Source organism: Micromonas commoda, chromosome 6 (genome assembly GCF_000090985.2).
Source record: "Micromonas commoda chromosome 6, complete sequence".
In the NCBI taxonomy this organism is placed as follows: domain Eukaryota; kingdom Viridiplantae; phylum Chlorophyta; class Mamiellophyceae; order Mamiellales; family Mamiellaceae; genus Micromonas; species Micromonas commoda.
Window position 1 is genome coordinate 861,649 of NC_013043.1, and position 19,127 is coordinate 880,775.

General features: G+C 64.8%; 12 protein-coding genes across 12 annotated transcripts; 5 read left to right on the forward strand and 7 right to left on the reverse strand.

Moving 5' to 3' along the window:
• Positions 1–1,252: 1,252 nt before the first annotated feature.
• On the forward strand, positions 1,253–2,412 carry MICPUN_82741 (predicted protein; the record flags this gene model as incomplete). Its single annotated transcript, XM_002502877.1, has 1 exon — positions 1,253–2,412. A coding segment is annotated over one exon (1,160 nt), but the record flags the coding sequence as incomplete, so codon positions are not given.
• Positions 2,413–3,074: 662 nt separating this feature from the next.
• MICPUN_59433 (predicted protein) lies at positions 3,075–3,440 on the reverse strand (the record flags this gene model as incomplete). The annotated part of the gene is made up of 1 exon (XM_002503235.1): positions 3,075–3,440. One exon carries the CDS (start codon positions 3,438–3,440, stop codon positions 3,075–3,077), a length of 366 nt encoding a protein of 121 aa, XP_002503281.1.
• Positions 3,441–3,539: 99 nt separating this feature from the next.
• On the forward strand, positions 3,540–4,602 carry MICPUN_108468 (predicted protein). Its single transcript, XM_002502878.1, has one exon. It carries the CDS (start codon positions 3,557–3,559, stop codon positions 4,550–4,552), a length of 996 nt encoding a protein of 331 aa, XP_002502924.1. The 5' UTR covers positions 3,540–3,556; the 3' UTR covers positions 4,553–4,602.
• A 27-nt stretch (positions 4,603–4,629) lies between these two features.
• On the reverse strand, positions 4,630–6,666 carry MICPUN_59435 (predicted protein; the record flags this gene model as incomplete). The annotated part of the gene is made up of 1 exon (XM_002503236.1): positions 4,630–6,666. The coding sequence occupies one exon, from the start codon at positions 6,664–6,666 to the stop codon at positions 4,630–4,632; it is 2,037 nt and encodes a 678-aa protein (XP_002503282.1).
• A 117-nt stretch (positions 6,667–6,783) lies between these two features.
• On the reverse strand, positions 6,784–7,553 carry MICPUN_108469 (predicted protein). Its single transcript, XM_002503237.1, has one exon. The coding sequence runs from the start codon at positions 7,502–7,504 to the stop codon at positions 6,812–6,814; it is 693 nt and encodes a 230-aa protein (XP_002503283.1). The 5' UTR covers positions 7,505–7,553; the 3' UTR covers positions 6,784–6,811.
• Positions 7,554–8,692: 1,139 nt separating this feature from the next.
• MICPUN_101075 (predicted protein) lies at positions 8,693–9,925 on the forward strand (the record flags this gene model as incomplete). Its single annotated transcript, XM_002502879.1, has 1 exon — positions 8,693–9,925. One exon carries the CDS (start codon positions 8,693–8,695, stop codon positions 9,923–9,925), a length of 1,233 nt encoding a protein of 410 aa, XP_002502925.1.
• A 179-nt stretch (positions 9,926–10,104) lies between these two features.
• Positions 10,105–11,061, reverse strand: MICPUN_101076 (predicted protein; the record flags this gene model as incomplete). The annotated part of the gene is made up of 1 exon (XM_002503238.1): positions 10,105–11,061. One exon carries the CDS (start codon positions 11,059–11,061, stop codon positions 10,105–10,107), a length of 957 nt encoding a protein of 318 aa, XP_002503284.1.
• Positions 11,062–11,576: 515 nt separating this feature from the next.
• MICPUN_70089 (glycosyltransferase family 64 protein) lies at positions 11,577–12,303 on the forward strand (the record flags this gene model as incomplete). The annotated part of the gene is made up of 1 exon (XM_002502880.1): positions 11,577–12,303. A coding segment is annotated over one exon (727 nt), but the record flags the coding sequence as incomplete, so codon positions are not given.
• A 97-nt stretch (positions 12,304–12,400) lies between these two features.
• On the reverse strand, positions 12,401–14,623 carry RIB72 (protofilament ribbon protein of flagellar microtubules; the record flags this gene model as incomplete). The annotated part of the gene is made up of 3 exons (XM_002503239.1): positions 12,401–14,030; positions 14,134–14,310; positions 14,603–14,623. The coding sequence occupies 3 exons, from the start codon at positions 14,621–14,623 to the stop codon at positions 12,438–12,440; spliced, it is 1,791 nt and encodes a 596-aa protein (XP_002503285.1). The 3' UTR covers positions 12,401–12,437.
• A 232-nt stretch (positions 14,624–14,855) lies between these two features.
• On the forward strand, positions 14,856–16,295 carry MICPUN_96445 (actin superfamily; the record flags this gene model as incomplete). The annotated part of the gene is made up of 3 exons (XM_002502881.1): positions 14,856–14,983; positions 15,041–15,713; positions 15,879–16,295. The coding sequence occupies 3 exons, from the start codon at positions 14,856–14,858 to the stop codon at positions 16,293–16,295; spliced, it is 1,218 nt and encodes a 405-aa protein (XP_002502927.1).
• Positions 16,296–16,351: 56 nt separating this feature from the next.
• Positions 16,352–17,596, reverse strand: MICPUN_108470 (predicted protein). The gene has a single exon (XM_002503240.1). The coding sequence runs from the start codon at positions 17,435–17,437 to the stop codon at positions 16,412–16,414; it is 1,026 nt and encodes a 341-aa protein (XP_002503286.1). The 5' UTR covers positions 17,438–17,596; the 3' UTR covers positions 16,352–16,411.
• Positions 17,597–17,685: 89 nt separating this feature from the next.
• MICPUN_108471 (predicted protein) lies at positions 17,686–18,149 on the reverse strand. Its single transcript, XM_002503241.1, has one exon. It carries the CDS (start codon positions 18,080–18,082, stop codon positions 17,750–17,752), a length of 333 nt encoding a protein of 110 aa, XP_002503287.1. The 5' UTR covers positions 18,083–18,149; the 3' UTR covers positions 17,686–17,749.
• Between the last annotated feature and the right edge of the window lie 978 nt (positions 18,150–19,127).

Genomic DNA, 19,127 nt, shown 5'->3' on the forward strand with positions numbered 1-19,127 from the left:
GGGCTGCCTTTCCTCAAAACCCGAGGTCGTCGCGGAGAAGCCGGTCGCGGAGAAGCCTCGGGAGAAATCGCGCGAGGAAATCCTCGCGTCGCTCTCCCCGGAGGACAGAGAGGCTGAGCTCGAGATCGAGAACGTCTTCGCCCTCTTCAGCAAGATCGACATCGACAAGAGCGGTGGCGTTGACAAGCAGGAGCTCGCCGACGCGCTGGAGCAGAAGCCGAGGCTTCGCAAGCGCCTCTGCGAAAACACCGGCATCGCGTACGACGAAGACAACGGCGCCCTCGCATCCAACCAACTCGCCTCCAAGACTATCGACACAATCGACGACGACGCCGACGGAGTCGTCAAGCCCATCGAGCTGGAGCGAGCCATTCGCGGCTGGGCCAAGATCGACTACGATCCCGTGGCGGACCAGGCCGAACGCGACAGGCAAAACCAACTCAAGGGCGCCGCGGAGCGCGCCAAGATTCGCAGCGAGATGCACGGCGGGTTCGCGGGAGTCACCGACGCGAATGAAGCCATGGCCATCGGCGTCAACGCTCAGCGGCTGACGCAGAAGAGCCGCGACGCCGCGTTCGGGGACTCGGCCCCGGAGGTTTTCGGCAACGGCGCCGAGTACGTCAAGTCGCCGGAGCTCAAGGCGCGGCGCGCGTCGATGGAGAAGCACTTCGAGGAGGAGGCGCGGGCGCAGAAGCTGCTGAACAAGGTTGGCGAGGACTTCAAGGGCCACGACGAGGCCACCGCGAGGGCGCAGGCGGAGAGCGTGGTGCTGGGCGGCGTTGAGGTGGCGATCGACGGCGAGGATGAACGGCGGAAGAAGAAGATGCCGGCCAAGCTGGTAAAGCGGATGAAGGAGGAGAGCGCCAAGCGCGGTGGTGAACCCAAGTTCGTCCCTCCCTCCGCGCAGTGAGACCAGACGCGTCAACAGAGAGTTGACAATGCCCCTGGCAGACCTGGTTTTTGAGTTCGTAACAATGAAATGAAATCCGGACGCGCTTTTCTCAACGAGGCAGATACCAGACCGTATCCGAGGCGTGATCTAGCTCTAGGTCGTCAACCGACGGAGGTCACAGTCAAGCGGCCGCGCGGTCCGTCCGTGTCCCCGCCGGGTTCGCGACCAGCCCGTCGCTCGCGACTTCCCGACTCGTCGCGCCCACAGCGTGCCTCTCCCGTCAGGGCGGGAACCTGCCCCCGTCGCAGAGGGCGGCTCTCGGGGCGAATTTTCGCACGTGTGGACGGAACCCGCGCCGAAATGTTGTCGTCGTCCAGCGCGGCGCTCCGGCGCAACAACTCGTTCTTCGAGTCCACCCCCAAGGTGCAGTACCCGACGCAGGCGTCAGACTACCGCCTGATGGAGGAGATCGGCCGCGGCGTGAGCGCCAAGGTTTACCGCGCGGAGTGCGTTCCCCTGAACAACGAGCAGGTGGCGGTCAAGAAGCTGGACCTCGAGGATCAGGATCCGGGGCACCTCGAGGAGATCCGCCGGGAGGTTGCGTCCATGAGCATGCTCTCGCACCCCAACCTCGTCATGGCGCACTGCTCCTTCGTCGAGGGCCAGTACCTGTGGATCGTCATGCCCTTCTGCGGAGGAGGGAGCGCGCTGAACATCATGAAGTGGTCGCACCCCAAGGGCCTGGACGAGACCTCCATCGCCACGATCCTCAAAGAGGTGCTCAAGGCGCTCGACTACTTCCACCGCAACGGCAACATTCACCGCGACGTCAAGGCGGGTAACATACTCATCGACGACAACGGCTCGGTCAAGATCGGCGACTTCGGCGTCTCGGCCGCGTCCTGGGGCTCCGGCGCCAAGCCCCACGCCACCTTCGTGGGCACCCCGTGTTGGATGGCGCCAGAGGTGATGGAGCAGGTGAACGGGTACGACTGGCACGCGGACATCTGGTCGCTGGGCATCACGGTGCTCGAGCTGTGCCACGGCCACGCGCCGTTCGCCAAGTATCCCCCGATGAAGGTCCTGCTGATGACGCTGCAGAACCCGCCGCCGCAGCTCGAGGCGGAGCAGGCGGAGAGCGGCCACCACTTCTCGAGGGCGCTCAGAGATTTCGTCTCGATATGTCTGCAGAAGGACCCGTCCAAGCGACCGAGCGCCGCCAAGCTCCTCGAGCACAAGTTCCTGAAGGAGGCCAAGAAGCCCGACTTCCTCGTCAAGCACCTGCTCGACGGCATACCCACCCTCGGGGACAGGACCGCGAAGCTCAACGAACGCGAGAAGGCGAGGCAGGCGCAGCGAGCCGCCGCCGTCGCCGCGGGGGGGCTCTCGTCCGCGCCGTCCACCGAGGCTGCCGAGGAGAAGCGATCGAACGCCGAGTACCTCAAGGGGGTCTCCCGCTGGGACTTCGACATGGACGCCATCCGCGCCGAGGCTGCGGCGATGACCCTGGACGACGATAAGCTCCCAACCGTGGTGGAGGGCGAGACTCTGCCGACGTCTGGAAACAATTCAGGGTTCAACTCCCCGCGGGGGGGTTCGTCAACACAGTCCCAGTCGCAGCATCCGTCGGAGGAGAAGCGCGTGGAGCAAAAAGGTCGGTTCACCGTCATCGACGACGACGCGAACAAGAGCGGCATGAACTCCGCGGGCGGCAGCGCCGATAACCTGTCGCGAGCCACGTCGGTGCAGAAGGGGCGGTTCACCGTCATGGAGGAGGACGGCGACGGGCAAGCCGGCGCGGCGTCCAAGACGAACTCGTCCTCCAAGGCGTTACAGGGCTCGTCCGTGATCATCGGGAGCAGCGAGCCGGAGTCCGGGACGGTGGCGGCCGCCGCGAAAGCCGCGATTGAGCGCGAGATGGACCCGCCCAAGCTCAAGCCTCGCAGGTTATACGACGCGGCGGAGAGCGCGGGGGAGATTGCGAAGATGCTGCGGGAGATGCACGACGAGATGGAGGAGCAGCAGGAGAAGATCACCGTCTTGGTGGACGATAACAGGTGGCTCAGGAAGCGCGTGCTGGAGCTGGAGGCCATGCTCGGTCAATAGCGCTACGTTTCTACGAGTAGTCTACGAAGGTACTCATTGTTTTCTACGCGGATTCTTATTACACCTACAGAGCTCATCAGTCCTCGAACGAGGGTATCATCTCGTACGTGAACCCCGGTATCCCCCGCCACACCGCCGCGAGTATCGTCGTGACGTATAAACCCGGCGCAAGGGTAATGCACCCGAGGACGAGCAGCGCCAGGCTCGTCCCCCTCTCCTCGTCGTCCGGGATGGGCATGAAGCCAAAGTACCACAGCAGGTAGCATCCGAGCAGGACACACCCGACGAAGGTCAGCCCAACGCCGAGCGCGACCGTCTTCTTGCCGGGTTTCCTCAGCTTCGGATCCATGTGCGCGGGCATGGTGAACCGCGGGTCATCCCCCGAGGGCTCATCCAGCGTGTCCAGCCTGGCGAACGTCCTCCGCTGCACCCCTGCGCCCATCGAGACTGCTCCGAGAAGTTTTCGTCTTCGTCACCCGAACGCAACGTTCCGGTCGGGGCGAAAAGGCGCGGCACGTTCGGATTTCGTCATATCCGATCGCCGCGCAGTCGAGAGCCATGGGTCTCGGCATCGGTCCCAACAAGGACCGCGTCCAGGCGGCGATCAAAGAGCTTCAACAGAAGAAGGCTGCCGAGGCTGCGGCGGCGGGGAACGGCGAGGGCAAGGAGAACGAGGCGCCCGCCACCCCCGCGCCTCAATCAGGGGGCGGTGGATCTCCCGCGAAAGCATCGTCCAAGCGCGATCGCGACCCCAATGAGAAGGCCGCCGCTCTGGCGGCCACCAAGCTGGTCAAGAAGAAGCAGCGCAAGCGCTTCATCCCCAAGGATCCATGCCTGTTCTTCCTCTACTACTTCGGATTGGTCATCGTCGCCGCGTGCGTCGTGAGGGTCATCAACGGCCCGTTCCAGTTCGAGCAGAAGATCCTGGCCGAGCGCGACAGGATCCGCGAGATCCAGGATGCGAACGAAGAGGCGCTGCGGGTGATGAAAGAGAGCATCCCGCTCGTATTCGCCGCGGGCGACGGTAACACCACCGAGGTAGAGCGACTTCTGGCGCTGGGACAGGACGTCATGGAACGATCTCCCGCGGGAGAGACCCCGCTGCACACCGCCGCCATCTCGGGCGAGCCCGTCATTGTCAAGATGCTCCTCGACGCCGGCGCGGATCCCGACGCGCGGACCATGGGAAGGGAGTACCTCAAGATGACCCCGGCGCACTGGATGGTGTTCGGGAACAAACGGGAAGCGCTGAAGATCCTCATCGACGCCGGCGCGGACGTCAACGCGATGAACACCAAGGGCAAAACGCCCACGGACATGGCGTGGGACCTTCCCAAGGACACGAGGGAGGGAATCCTGACGCTGCTGCTGGAGAACGGCGGAAAGAAGGGCGAGGACCTGAACGAGGATCCCCCCGAGGATGATCCCGATCCCTCCGAGGATGATCCTGATCCGGCCGAGGCGACGACGGCCACCGACGCGGAGGAAGTCGAGCCCGCGGAGGAAGTCGAGCCCGCGTCGCCCGCGGATGCGGAGTCCGCCGCCGAGTTGTGAGCGCGTTTGCCCTGGACCCAATTTTAACGTCTGTATGTATGTCTGCACTCCCATCTATCCTACACGCACGCACTACGCTATCCCCTCGGCTCACGCGGCGCCGAACGCTCGCACGGCACGATCCCGACATCCGCGCACCTCGCCGTGTCCTTGAACCGCTCCAACGCCCAGAGGAAAGACGTGAGCGGCGCGTCGCACTCGGGCGTGACACTCGCGTGCGTCAACCGAAGCGAGCTCACCTCCCCGATGTGCGCGAAAGAGTTCTTCAGGCTGACAAAGTGCTGCCTCGCCAGGGGCGCCCTCGCCGCGGACTTGGACACCGTTCGCAGCGTCGGATCCTTCGAGTCGGGGATGAGGCGCTCGCCCCTGGCTCGAGCTCCGTGCGCTCGCACCCCGCCCTCCCAGTTCCCCGCCACCCACTCGATGAGCAAAATATCCGGGGGCTTGCGCTGGTAGTGCATCTCGAGAAAGTTGGCCAGCGCGTTGGAGTCCGCGCGGTGCATGACGATCCCGATGAACCCTATGGAGGTGCGAAGCATCGTCCACATGGGGTCCACGGCGGCGGCAGCGGCCATCCGCCGCCCTATTCCCGCCAGGTGTCCCTCGCACATCGTCGCGTCGTCCTCGGTCAGCAACAAGTAGTCGGCGCCGCCGCCGCCGCCCACCCCGCCCACATCCCGCAGCACCGAGACCAGGTCCAGGGTCTGCTGCCGGACCCGCGGGCCGGGAACGTCGTCCGGGTTGTTCCTGTCGTCCACCGCAACCTGGGCGCCGGGATCCGTCCTGCGCCGGTCCGCATCCACCGCAGCCTCGAGGGCGACCCTCGCGGCCATGTCCCGGGGCCCCGCGGGTCGGTCGCGAATCTTGCGAAACGCGGCGTGCTCCTGCGCGCTCGAGTGACTCACCACCCGCACCGTCACCCTGTCGAAGCCGTGCTCCCCTCGCCGCGCCTCCGCGAGCGCCGAGTCGACGGTCCTGGTGAGGTAGTCAACCCCCGGCCTCGCCACCGTCGGCACCAGGATGAGGAGGTGGCCGCCGATCCTGCCGCCGGCGGCCAGGGGCGGCGCCTTCCTCCTCGCGAGACCCTCCGCGGCGTCGCGCTCGCGCTCGCGCCGAAGCTCCTCGGCCCTCGCCGCGCTACCCCCCCTCGCGACCCGATGCGACGCCCCCCCGTTATATGACCGCTCTCTCGCCTCCTTCTGCTCCTCGAGCTCCGCCGTCTTTCTCGCAGCCTCGCGCGCGCGCGAGTCCCCGCCGGGCCGCATGTCCGCGCCCTCGCAGCACGCGTCCGCCTCGGGCTCGCCCGCCCACCTCCCCTTGAGCCAGCACACGCCGGCGTCCTTCACGAGAACCCAACCGCGGCAGTCGGGGTCGGCGAGGCACGCGCGGCAGCAATCTTCGCGCGACGCCGGAGCCGGAACGGGCGGCCCGCGCCGTAGGTCCCCGCCTCGGATCTCCACGCCGTCCCAGATCCTGACGGGACCTCTCTCCGGGGCGGCGCCGTCGCCGCACACGTCCCCGGTGTCGCCCGGGGGTCGGACTCCCGTGTTACTGTCTCGGCGAGCAAAGCCGGGTGACGGCTTTTTTCCCGACGATTCGTGCGACGACGAACGCGACGACGAGGACGAGCGTCCATCGCCGGCGGTCCCTCGTTCCCGATTTAGACGGTCGTCCGCTCCCCTCTCGCGTCCGAGCGCGCCGTCGTGACCTTCGCGCTGCGCCAGTTTCCTCTGCCGCTCCGTCCAACCCTGGGCCGGGTCGCGATGCATCTCGGCGACGAAGCCCGTCGCCTGGCGCAGGTCGTGCCGGGTCAGCCTGGAGCTCGGCAGCCTGCCCACGCCCCCGAGCAGCGGAACGCACGCGACGATGCATATCAGCGCGAGCACCTCCAGCTCGCGACCGAACCCGATGAACCCGCCCGCGCCGTCGTGCCCGCGTCGATGACGGGAGGAGCGAGCCGGACCTCCGGAGTGGGCGCCGTGCCGCTCCCAAGCGCGGTTCGAGCGGGGCGAGGGCGGCGCGGGCGGCGTGTGGGGGCCGACGTCGCCCGGATACTGCTTTCCGGCGATCTCGTACGCCCGCCGCACGCTCGCGGGCACGTCGCGAGCCCTCATCGCGCACCGTGCCGTTCGCCTCGGACGGGCGCTTTCGAAATCTGCTGGCCAGCTGGAGTGCGCGGCCGTCTTGAGACGGTGAACACCGAAATGTAGGTTGTTGTTGTTGACTTTTTTACCTGTACAAATACACGCTGCCACTATTTCAGCCGGTGACGCAGCATCCCGCGCCCTTCTCCGTCTCGCTCGAGGTCTGGTTACCCCAGTAGATGACGCGCGCACCCATGCAGCAGCACCAGAACTGTCCGCACCCGCCGACGCACCCCTTCATCGGGCCGAGGCATCCATCGTCCTCGTTCACGTCGAGCCGCAAGTCGTCCTTGGTGGTTCGGTCGCAGATGTCCACCATGTTGAACGTCCTCGCAAAGTCCTTATACTCCATCCAGAAGGTCCCGTCGTCCGTCTCCTTGTAGCCAACCTCCGAGGCGATGCCCGGGTGCTTCTTCCACTCGTCGCTGCCGTCGGACCACGCGCCTTTCCACTCGAACGTGCCCCACGGGTTACGAAGTTGGAGCAGCTTGACGCCGCCCATGCCGAGCGTGGTGCCCGCCCTGCGAACCTGCAGGATGGAATACGCGTGGCCGGAGACGATCCCGTTGTCGCCTTGGCCCTCTCGCTCGCCGGTGACGTTCGCGGCGCCCATGAGCGAGTGTTTGTACGAGTATTTGAGCAGGACGCGGAAGAATCGGTCCTCCTCCAAGACGTCGGCGTCGCCCTCGTTGGCAAAGCCGATGCGCCTCCGGCCCTTGGGTCCGTCGTCGTCGCCGACAAAGTACATGTCTCGGCGCTCCCACTTGGTCCCCTTCCGCATCAACTGGAAAACGTAGTCGCCGGTCATCGCGTGCCACGCCCAGAGCGAGAGCCCGCCGTCCAGCTGATTGTATCCGCCGCAGAACTTGGCGAACGCCTTCTCGAGTATCGCGGCCCAGAGCTCGTTGCTGTTCGGGTTCATGTATTTGGCCTCTTTGGTTCCCTTACGAACCGGGATCCTGTCGTCAACCGTGACGATGCACCACTTACCGGCGCGCCCGTCCCAGAGTCGAACCCTGTACTTGCCCCTATCGCTGTACTCCCAGTTGAGGAAGCAGTTACGGATCGCGCCGGGATGCTCCGCGAGCGAAGCCATGGCTGCGACGAGCCAACAGTCGCCGACGGCGCCCTGGCACAGGTCCGCCGGTTCGATCTTTCCCTCGAAGAGGTGCATGCGCTGACCCTCCTTGACCACGGAGAGCTCATTGGCGCGGATGAACTCGACGTTCCTCGCCACCTCAGCGTCACCGATGGCCCCGACACCGTCGAACCCGGTGTCCTTGTAGTAGTAGCAGCCGCAGCACTTGCACAGGAAGCAGCAAAAAGTACCGATGAAGCCCCAGGACGCGCGGCCGACGTAGACGCCGATGCACGGGAGGAGGTAGATGGTGACGGACTTGTAGATGAGCACGAACGGAAACAGCAGAAAGTTCCTGAATCGAACGAGGCCGGACGGTGGAGGTCGGGGTCAGTCTCGGTCAAACCGTCCCGGTTGTCGTCTATTTGGCACGGTTTCAAAAGAACGGGGCGCATCCATCTCATCGTGTCACGCACCAGAAGCAGTGCGCGCGGCCGGTGCAAATCCCATTCAGCTCGAACAGATTCGGGTTACGGGCCTTGTTCAGGTACGCCGTAGCTTTTTTCATCACCATGGTGTCCGGCGGCGGTTGTATCAGGGCGGGTCCGGGCGGTTGTTATGCGGATCGGCCTGTTCGCCACCACCGGGAACTTTCCAAATCGAATTTCCCGCCTGGTTTGGTTTGGCAATGGCGCAATCGATGGAATCCGGCTCCTCGCACAGCTGGACAGTCAGAAAGATGTCCAAAATCCGTGGCTCAGAGATATCCAGCGTGGCAGCGAACGAAAGGGACATTCAGACGAAGAAATCTGCGAACCCCGCGAACGAGTCGGGTTTGCGATCGCGACGAGGGCACACTCTTTCCGTCTCGGGTTGACCGCCTCGCCGACCCAAAGCGGAGGCGAGATCGACGTTAACATGGTCGTAGACAAGGTTCCCGCGAAAGCTGCGATGAAGGCAGCGGCTCCCGGCAAGCGCAAGGCGCCCGAGGAGTCCACCGTCTGGGATCCCTCCAGCAAATCTCCCAAGCCCGATTCCAACGGGGGCTCCGCAGACCATCAACAGATTTCCGGCGCCAACGCGCTGGCCGTCGTCGATCCAAGCGCGATCGGCGGAGCTATGGTGCCCGACGGGAAGCTCAAAGGGAAGGTGGCGAGGGGCGGAAGCAAGTACAAGGGCGTCTACCGCGATAAGAACGTCTCCGGCAAGTACAAGTGCAGCATCCGACGCAAGGAGCGCGAGGTGCACCTGGGCTACTACGGCAGCGAGGAGGAGGCCGCGAGGGCGTACGACAAGGCGCACTGGTGCTGCAAGTCCTCGACTAAGAACTTCGACATCTCCACCTACGACGCGGAGGAGATGGCGAAGATCAAGGAGATGCCCTCGAACGACCTCACGGAGCTGCGCAAGCACCTCGGCGTGGGGTTGAGCAAGGAGGGCAAGGAGGGCAGCAGCAAGTACCGCGGGGTGTGCAAGGAGAAGAAGACGCAAAAGTTTCGGGCCGAGATTCAGATCGCGGGGAAGAAGGAGAGCCTGGGATACCACGCCAACGAGATGGACGCCGTCCGCGCTTACGATCGCGCGCTCATCGTGATGAAGGGGGACAAGGCCAAGACCAACCTGCCCATCGAGCAGTACGACGCCGAGCGCGCCAAGCTCGCCGCCTACGACTTCAACGAGTTCCAGGCGAAGGAGATTGAAACCAAGTCTCACAGAAACGCCAACTGGACGTCAAACTTTCGAGGGGTGCGACGGTACACGCACAAGCAAAAGAACGATCAGCTGAACGTCAAGTGGCGCGCGGAGATCACCGTGAACGGCAAAAAGAAGAGCCTCGGGTACCACGACACCCAGGAGGAGGCTGCGAGGGCGTACGACAAGGCTGTGGTGTCGCAGCCGGGTTTCAAGCGGCACTGGCTGAACTTCCCGGAGGGTGCCCTTCCGGCGCCCGCGCCCGCGGCGGCGCTGCCCGCGCCCGGTGATGCACCGGGCGGTGCGGGAGGCGGTGCGAGAGGCGCGGCGGGTGGAGCTGGCGGGGTCAAGGCGAGGGGGGGTCTCAAGGCGAAGAAGGCTGCCGCGGCGGCGGCGGCGGGTGTGAAAGAGGAGGCCGGCCGGCCGGAAGGGGGCTTCCTGGCGTCGCTGGCCGAGTGATCCGGCCGAGACCTGTCGGGGTACGAGGACCCGAACCCCGGGCGAACGGGCGCATTCATCCGACGCGTAACACGGGACGGTAAGACACGCACGACATGACTTAGCACGCGAACCAACCACCTTTTTACCTTCGTACCTTAGAATTTAATGTGAAGTTGTTTGTTGCTGACACCCGTCGCCTACGCGTACTGCGGTCGACCGAGCCAGATTGGAAGCGACGACCGGCACAGCGGGCAGCTGTCATCCTTGCGAAGCCACGTCGCGACGCAATCCCTGTGGAACACGTGCGTCCGCGCGCACGGCATCTTGATCACCCGGCTTCCCACGTCGAACTCGTCCCTGCATATGGGGCACTCGGGCTCGCCGAGCGACGCCACGTCGTCGCCGGTCCTGAGCGTCACGACGCGCTCCGCCAGCGCCGCCAGGGCGTCGCTCCCCGCGGACCCCATCGTTCGTCTCGCGCCGAAAGCCGCGCCGTCGACCGCCGCGTCCGAACCGAACGACGACGCGTCGAAACCCGAGAGGACTTCCATCAGCGCGTCGACGTCCACAGCCGTATTCGACGAAGGGTGCGCCGACGACAGCCAGGCAGTCAGCGCGTCTCTCCTCCTCTCCGCAGTCTCCGTTGGGTCGCGGAACATCTCGAAGAGCTCCGCGGGAATGGCCCCGCCCGTCCCGGGTCCCGCCGTGCGCCTCTGCCTGTCGAACTCGCTCTCCACCTCACCGGAGAACTGCCCCTCGAACGCCTTCGGTGCGTTTCGTTCTTCGTTCGCCTCTGATGAGCCGATGACGTTCTTGGCGTTCTCGTCGTCATCGGCGTCCACGGTCAGCGCGGCAGCCTCGAGACACTCGGAGATCTTACCCGCATCATCGTGGCCCTCAAACACCACCGCCGCTGCCTCAAAGAGGCGCAGGCCGTGCCGCCAGCCGGACGAATCGGGAGCATGCCTACTTCTCAGGACCGTCGCAGATCTCAGAATGGCCGCGAGCAGATCTGATCGAAGGCTCCCGACAACCTCGGCGCGCTCCGTCCAACCCCTGAGGCGATCGCACGCCTCTCCGAACTTGGCCTTCTTGGTAAGATCTTTCACCGTCTCCCTCAGCGTTTCGGCGCTGATCGGCGGATGCTCCTCCATGGCCCCGCGCGCCTCAGTCTGCGGCCGCTCAGGGGTGCCTACCAGTGTTGGGTTGTTGTCCTGACACCCGCGCGAAATCGAGTCGTTCGACTTGCCTTCGTCGCGGGGTCATTGCCGAGAGCGCGGTGCTCTCGGAGCGCACGATTCGTCGCCCCGCACCCTCCCCGGTTCGCCCTTGGCGCGCGCCCTGGAGTAAGGCGCCGCCGCGGGACGAGATGGACGCCAAGTACGGCGATAAGGCGGTCCGCGCCGTCGTGCCGGGCCTGGGGCTCTCGCTGCGTTTGCCGCGAAGGCGGGGATCGGGCGCGGGCACCGCGATTCGCAGGACGATATGCGCGCTTCTGGCGTTCGCGCTTCTGGTGTTTCTGCCTTTACGGAGCATCTCGGGTCGATCCTCGAGCGCTCTGCCCCGCGCGGACTGCGGGCCGGTCGCGACGGAGTCCGGGGGCGACGAGCCCGCGCCCGCGAACCTCCGCTCGCTCGTGGGCGAAGATGGCCACCTGGACGACCGCCGGTTCACCGTGCTCCTCAACACGTTCAAGCGGAGGGACCTGCTGAAGAAGGCGGTGGCGCATTACGCGACGTGCGCAGACGTCGCGGAGATTCGGGTGGTGTGGTCCGAGCAGGTCCCGCCCCCGACACGCGGCGAAGAGAACGGCGCGTACTTTGGCCCGAAGCCGTCCATGGTGACGTACGATACGCACCCCACCACGTCCATACAGAACAGGTTCGACCCGCCATCTGGTTCGAACGCCATCTCCACGCGGGCGGTGTTCAACGTGGACGACGACGTGAGGATGCCGTGCGCCGCGCTGACTCGGGGGTTCGACGCGTGGCGCGCCAACGAAGACGTCCTGGTTGGATACTACCCTCGAACGCACAAGCCGGACGACGCCGGGTGCGGGTGGCGGTACGTTTGGGACGATTTCAGCCTATGGAGGCACGGAGACTTCAGCATCGTGCTGACCAAAGCGGCGTTCATGCGCACGGGGTACATGTCGCTGTACAGCGAGGGCCTGCCGCAGTCGGCGAGGAGGTACATCGACGAGTATAAGAACTGCGAGGACATCGCGATGCAAATTTTGACGGCGAAGATCACGGGGAAGCCGCCGGTGTACGTCCCCGTGCCGACGATGCACTACCTTTGGGCGAAGCTGGAAGGATTCGGCGTGGCGGGAATTAGCAAGGGGAGCGGGCACCACGTCCACAGGGGCGAGTGCATCACGGATTTGTCGAGGATGATCGGGGGAGGGGGACCTTCATCGACGCCGCTGGTGCGGGCGCCGCTTCAAGCGTGGCGAGGGTGACACCGACGCACGCGCGTTGAGCTCTATAGCCTGATTGATTGAGATTTTAGCAAATTCATACACACGCGTTTACGCGGGGGCCTGGAACCCGAGCGCGGCGAGCCACGCGTCTCCCGAGCCGGCAACTTTGCGGAGCACGGTGACAACCTCCTGCTTGACAAACTGCGCGCCGCACGCCGACAGCGCCGCGGTGAGCGACTCCTCGGTCACCTCCTTACCCGCGAAGGTACCGTAAACCTCCGCCTCCATACCCTCCAGCTGCGCCCTGATCCGCATCAGCACCTGGTCGAAATCGGACCTCGGGAAACTCGCCGGGTGCTGCTCCATGAACTGGTACGAGTACTCGTCCGCCTCTGTGAGCACAAAGTTGCGTCTGAACACGCTCACGACGGCGCCGACGTAAAGATCGTGCGCCTCGTACTTCTCCGCGGAACCGGGCTTCAACACCGTCTGCCTCTCGAGGAACTTACCGCCGGTGATGTGCGCGGGAATGTTGCGCTTGCGGTCGGGTGGCTCGTAGATGGCGATGGTGTCGTTGGCGAGGTACACGCTCAAGATGAAGTCGCGCTCCGCGTCGATATCCGAGAGTTCGTACTGCTCCCCGGGCGCAATCTTCGCCTTGTACCGTAAGATGGTCCTGGCGTAGTCCATCTGCTTGTGAAAGTCCGGAGCGACGGGCTTGGGAATGAGCGCGATGCAGTTCTGAAGCGAGTCTTCGAGCCCGCCGAATCCGTTGTAGGGGGGCACGGCGTTTTGCGGAATCGGAAGCGGCTTCTCCTCGACGTCAATCTCCGGAAAGTCCGCCGCGGACATCCCCTCGTTCTCGATGTACCAAGCCTTGGTGAAGTTGTCCGCGTCGTACAGGTAAAAGTCGCGGTTGTAAACCTTGACGTACTGACCGACGACGAAGTCCTTGTGCGTGTACGTGGTCGTGCTCTTCGTGGGGCCGAGGGCGTCAACTTCCAGGGGCTTGTTGGGGAGCGGCTGGCGCCTGAGGAACACGGGGAAGGGATCGCGGCCGCTGTTGGGCTCCGACACCTCGAGGACCTCCACGGAATCGTCTGCGAGGTAGTAGTGCACGACGAAAGGCCTCTTCTCGCCGTACAGAGCGCCGCGATCGTCCCACACGGCGAAGAACCGGAGCACCTTTCGGTCGTTGGCGAGAAACTTCTTGAGCTTATCGGGGGCGAGCGCGTTGGACGGCTTGCCCGCGGCGGCCTCGATGTAAGCGGCGAGGACATCGTCGCGGGGCGCGGGCGGGTAAGGGTTGGCGCTCGTGTCCTTCTTGAGCGTCGCCCTGTATCCGTCGATGGGATCATCCGGGTACGCGCCGTCCGGGGCCACCTCCAGGCCCAGGGCGCCGGTGAGGTACTCGCGGGTGAACGCGTCGCAGGAGACGACGAAGAAGGTGCGTCCGTACATGGTGCACGTGCTACCGACGGATATGTCCGCGGGGCCGAACACGCCGCCCTCGTTGTCCTTGGGCACCCTGTGGCGCTTGAGGAAGACGCCCTGGGGGATGCCGCTGTTCGGCTGCCTGGGCTCCTCCACGTGAACCGACTCGTCCTCGAGGTACATGTAGATGGTGCACTTGCGCACGCGGTGGTTCTCCACCGCGCTCTCGGTCACGGACTCCTTGAAGTAGCAGTTCCAGCGAAGCACCTGGCGTCGAAAGCGATCGGTCGAGGTCAGCCGGGGAGACGAGGGGTTTGGGAAATCGACAGATTTGGCACGGGAGGGATCCGTCTCGGGGGTGAGAACGCACCTTGCGGTCGAAGGCGACGAACTTAGGGAGCGTGGACATCGGCAGCGTGGTCTCCTTGAGCTGCTCGGGGGCCGGGGGAGGCGCGGAGACCTCGGGCTTGAGACCCGTGGACCTCTCGCCGGGCACCGCGTACCCGTTGATGTACGCGAGGGACTGCGCCCTCCTCTGGACTGGCGCCTGTGGCGGGTGGGGAAAACGGGAGAAGATGTTAGCCATCGGCGGTCGGGGAGCGGTCTTGTGGAGTGTTTCGAGCGGCGGCGCGGGGAAACGAGGGCGCGGGGGTCTCGACGAGAGTGACGACGGATCAAATCGAACGCGATCCGGTCGCCCACGACTGCCGAGACCCGCACCGCGCGGCGTCTCCGGCCCCGGACTCGCATTGGCAATTTCGGCATCAAATCCCGCGTGATGCCAAAACCGACAACAATCCGCGAGGAGAAACGCGCGCGTGTGGACCGCGGCGACCTACCCTTGGGTCCACGAAGGTCATCCCCGGAAGCTTGGGGATCGCAACATCGCCGACGTCGAGCACCATGATTCGCTCGCGGCCTGTTTCGCCCTAGAGCTGCGCGATGCCGTATATGCGGTCAAGCCCAATTTTGGTGCACTGTGTGAGCTCTCAGTGGTTGGCGCGTCAAGTCGGCTCCGGTTTCTCTCCCGTCTTCGAGCCGGAGCAGGTTTCCGCCCTGCGGCCACTTTGCGCCCGCCCGACGGTCAGGAGGATGACCGGGACGCGGAAGGACATCGTCGTGGTCGACCTCGGTGGATCGACGATCAAGGTCGGCTTCGCCGGCGACGCAGATCCCTCGAGGTGCGCATCCCCCGCCGCGTCTCTCCCCCCCGATCGATGGTCGCAATCTCGATGCCCTAACTAACCTCCGCGCGCTCCCCTCCTCACCACCGACAGCGTCGTGCCCAACTGCGTGGCCAAGCCCAAGGGCGAGAAGCGCAGCTACATTGCGGACGAGATTAACCAGGTCAAGGACATCTCCTCGCTCAACCTCAGGCGTCCCGTCGACCGCGGGTACGTCGTAAACTGGGACCTGCAGAGGGACATCCTCGACCACGTCTTCAAAAAGGTGCTCAAGATCAACCCGCGGAACTGCCACCTGGTCATCACCGAGGCGCCGTTCAACCTTCCCGCGCTCGCCGCCGAGCAGGACGAGTGCATATTCGAAAAGTTCGGGTTCAAATCCGCGCTGATATGCCCGCCGTCTTTACTCGCGCTGACGTACCATCTCGCGAAGCGGCCGCGTTCGGATCCGTGCGTGTCGGCGCGATGCGGCGTCGTCGTCGACGCCGGCTTCTCGTTCGTGCACGCCACGCCGGTGTTCGACGGCAGGGTTTTGCGCAACGGCATAAGGCGCGTTAACCTCGGGGGCAAGGCGCTGACCAATTACCTGAAGGAGATGGTGTCGTACAGGCAGTGGAACATGATGGACGAGTACGTCCTGATGGACGACGTCAAGGAGAAACTCTGTTACGTCGCCGGCTGCGCGGTGGATGAGCTGAAGCGGGCCAAGGTGCGGGGCGCGTCGAACGAGGTCAACAGGGAGTACGTGCTTCCCGACGGGGTGCACGTGTTGCGAGGGTACGTCAAGGAGGGACCGGCGAGGGACCCGGACGCGGAGAGCAGCGACGACGACGACGACGACGACGACGGGGGCGGCAAGCGGCGGAGGAAGAAGCAGGGCGGCGGCGAGAAGCGGCGGAAGGGCGCGGCGGGCGCGGGTTTCGTGGAGCAGTGCCTGGGAATGGGCAACGAACGGTTCATGGTGCCCGAGGCGCTGTTCCACCCGGCGGACATCGGCCTCAATCAGGCTGGCGTCGCGGAGGTTGTCACGCAGGCGGTGCGGTCCGTCGCGACGGATCTGAGGGCGATGATGTACGCAAACGTCATCGTCGCGGGTGGTTGCGCCGCGTTCCCGGGGTTCAAGGAGCGGTTCGAGGCCGAACTCCGGCCGCTCGTCCCAACCGACGAAGCGCTGACGGTGGAAGTGTCCACGTCGCCGACGCTGGACGCGTGGCGAGGCGGCAGCGTCGTCGGCGCCGGGGAAGATTTCGAGCGGCTGGCGGTGACGCGCGAGGCGTGGAAGAAGGACGCGTCGGAGTTTAGGCGGCGTTACGAGGAACACGCGGGGGTGGTCAAGGGTCGCATGTGACGGCACGTGCGTGCGTACGTCACCGGGAAGAGGACGCTCGTGTCGTGATGCGGACCGACCGCGATTTCGGGTCTCGTATTCGACAACGCGTCAATGAGCGCGAGCTACTTTAGTCCTTAGTCCTTCGACGAGTCATCTTCGAAAGCGGCGTTTTCCACCGTGCACGTTGAAGCCGGAGACCCCTCGTTGGCCTCCGTTCCCTTCTCCCGGGCGCGCTCGCGCTCCTCCCTCGCCCGTAGCACGACATCCCACGCCCGCGTGCCGTCGTTCTTACCCCCCGGCACGCACGTGGGCATCGCCTCGGGGGACACGGAGAGGAGCTCCATCGCCGACTCGATTCCAGACGCGTCGGACTCGCCCAGGATCTGGATCTTGTCCTTGGTGCTCTTTCGCACCATCGTCTTGATCGCGGACCACATCGCCCTGAACACGTAAGGCGCGTTGACCAGCCACATGGCGTGCAGCGTGTCCGTGTACTTGTCCTGGCACAGGGAGATGAGATCGTAGAGGAAGGTCCGGACGGAGCCGGTGAGGTGCGAGGTGGTGATCCCCTGCAGGTCGATGACCCACACGTGCTTGTGCAAGCGGTGGCCCTTGGCGATCGCGGTGCGGCGCTTGACGTGATCGAGCGCCTCCATGATTTGCACCCTGTGCATCATCGCGAGTCCCTTGGCGAAGCCCGGGCCCTCGAGCCCTTTCGCGTCGATGTCGACTATCCGCTCGCAGATGATGGGGTGGCCGAACTCGTCGCATCCGTGTAGCGTCACTGGCCAGGATCGGTGGAACTCCTCGGTGTTCGCGAGGTCACGCTCGAGGATTGAGTCGACCTCCTGCGCTGCGCGCCACGCCAGGATCTTCTCAATCTCCTTACTAGCCTTCTGCGCGCGGTACTCGGGCGGTTTACCCGGGTAATCCTCCGTCGCAGCGTTGACAGTGCGGGTGATGAGCACATCGTCGACGTCCTCAAAACCGGGATTGAGCACCTTGAGGGCCCGGACCACCGCCTTGGTGTCGTCGTTCAGTCCCATGCGCTCAGCCTCCAGACGCTCCTCGATGCGCTTCTCCTGCGCGGCCTTCTCCATCCAGCCCCAAGAGCTGGACTTTGCGGAGATGCCGAGGGTCTGGCTCAGGAGGGACGGCATGGCGTAGTGCTATCCCCTCCGCCCCTTAAAGGTTCCCAAAAGACCAAGGTCGTCGCTCCCGAGATCGCAAAGGTCCTGGTTCACCGAAAGATCCTCGCGGGCAATCTGGTGCGGTTGCAGCTCTGGGATCTCACCCCGGGGGGACGAGATGCGCGCCCGACAGGCGCAGGGCAGTCTGGTTCACCTCGGATCGGAACATTCGATTTGTCGGTCTTCGCGTTGAGCAGCTGAGCAGGCTGGCCCTTTTTCAGATGTCCGTGATTCTGTTACATGTTCCGCTAAGACTTGGGTACAGCAGCACACGCCTCGCTCTCACTTGAAGATGGAAAAGGGGTTCCTCGCGCCCGGCCCGCCAAAGTCGAACGCGGGCTTCTGCTTGGACTGCGCCACGCCCTCGCACCCATCCTCCGCGGACAGCCAGAAGTTATCGCCTCCGTCGAGGTGCAGGTAGAACCTGTGGTGCAGCCCGAAAGCCTCGGGGCCAAACTTGGCGCGGTACCAATCCGCGCCCGCCTCGGCCGCGTACACGCCCCCGTCCCTCCACCGCCTGCCCCTGTCGCTCATCCACCCGCTGTACTCCTCGATCTCCTCCGCGCTCCATCCCTCGGCGTCGTCGCCGCTCGCGAGGGAAAGGTGGATGAACATGGTGGACGTTTGGCCGTGCGGAGCCGCGCTGACCTTGCGAACCTCGCGGCCGTGGAAGACGGTGGCGTCGTCCGCGGAGGCGTCCTTCGCGTAGCCGTCGGGTTTCATGGACATGCGCGCGACGGACGCGTCGTACAGCTTGGGCTGCCTCGGGTCGTCCGGACCGGCGGCGGCGACCTCCCCGAGGTGTTCCCTCAGCGCCGGGGAGAGGACGAGGCCAAACATCATGCCTCCGCAAAAGTTGAAGGTGACCCCGGGGGTGTCGTGGCAGTCCACGAGGTACTGCGCGATGTTCCCGCCGTACTTGGCGTCCCTCTGCGCGGGATCGTAGAGCGCGGGGTACATCTCCGCCGCCGTCAGGGACGGTGGCGAGCCCGAGGATGCGACGTTCGACACGATCGAAGAGCGACGCGCTTTGGTACGCGCTTTGGTCTCGGTGAGGCGAGCGGTGGCGAGGGGTCGGAACGCGAGGGCTCTCGCGGTGAATGCGTGGGCGAACATGCGCGGGGCGAGAGGTTCACGCTCGCTCGAAGGGGACGCGCGCGCTCGGTGTTGTGAGCGAGATATGGCGTGACGTAGCCAGTTTCGACGAAGATACGAGAAATATTTCATGAGGCGCATCCGTCTCCCCTCGGAACCGGTCTGCTGTGGACAATTTCTTCCTATTTGGCACAGGGTATCAGTCAGGAATTATATTCGGAAACACTAAACTGGCAAACAATTCGAATAATCTTATTCAAACCTCGGAAAAGTCAGTTCCGGGCAGATCTCAGGGCACTGGGCGGGCATGGCCGCGTCCATGGAGGAACAACCGGGTACCCCGACCGCGGCCGTGCCTTCGGGCAAGGCCACTGCGGCGAAAACGAAGAATCGGACCCCGATCAAGGCTAAGACCAAGTTCGGCAAGAACGTGTCGAAGTGCGGCATCGTCTGGGGCGAGCACAACGAGCACCTCCGATGCAGGGTCACCGCGGGGAAGGACCCGGTCACCGGCGGCTGCACGTGGCGCTGCTGCGAACCCAAGGTGGACGGGAAACCCAAGTGC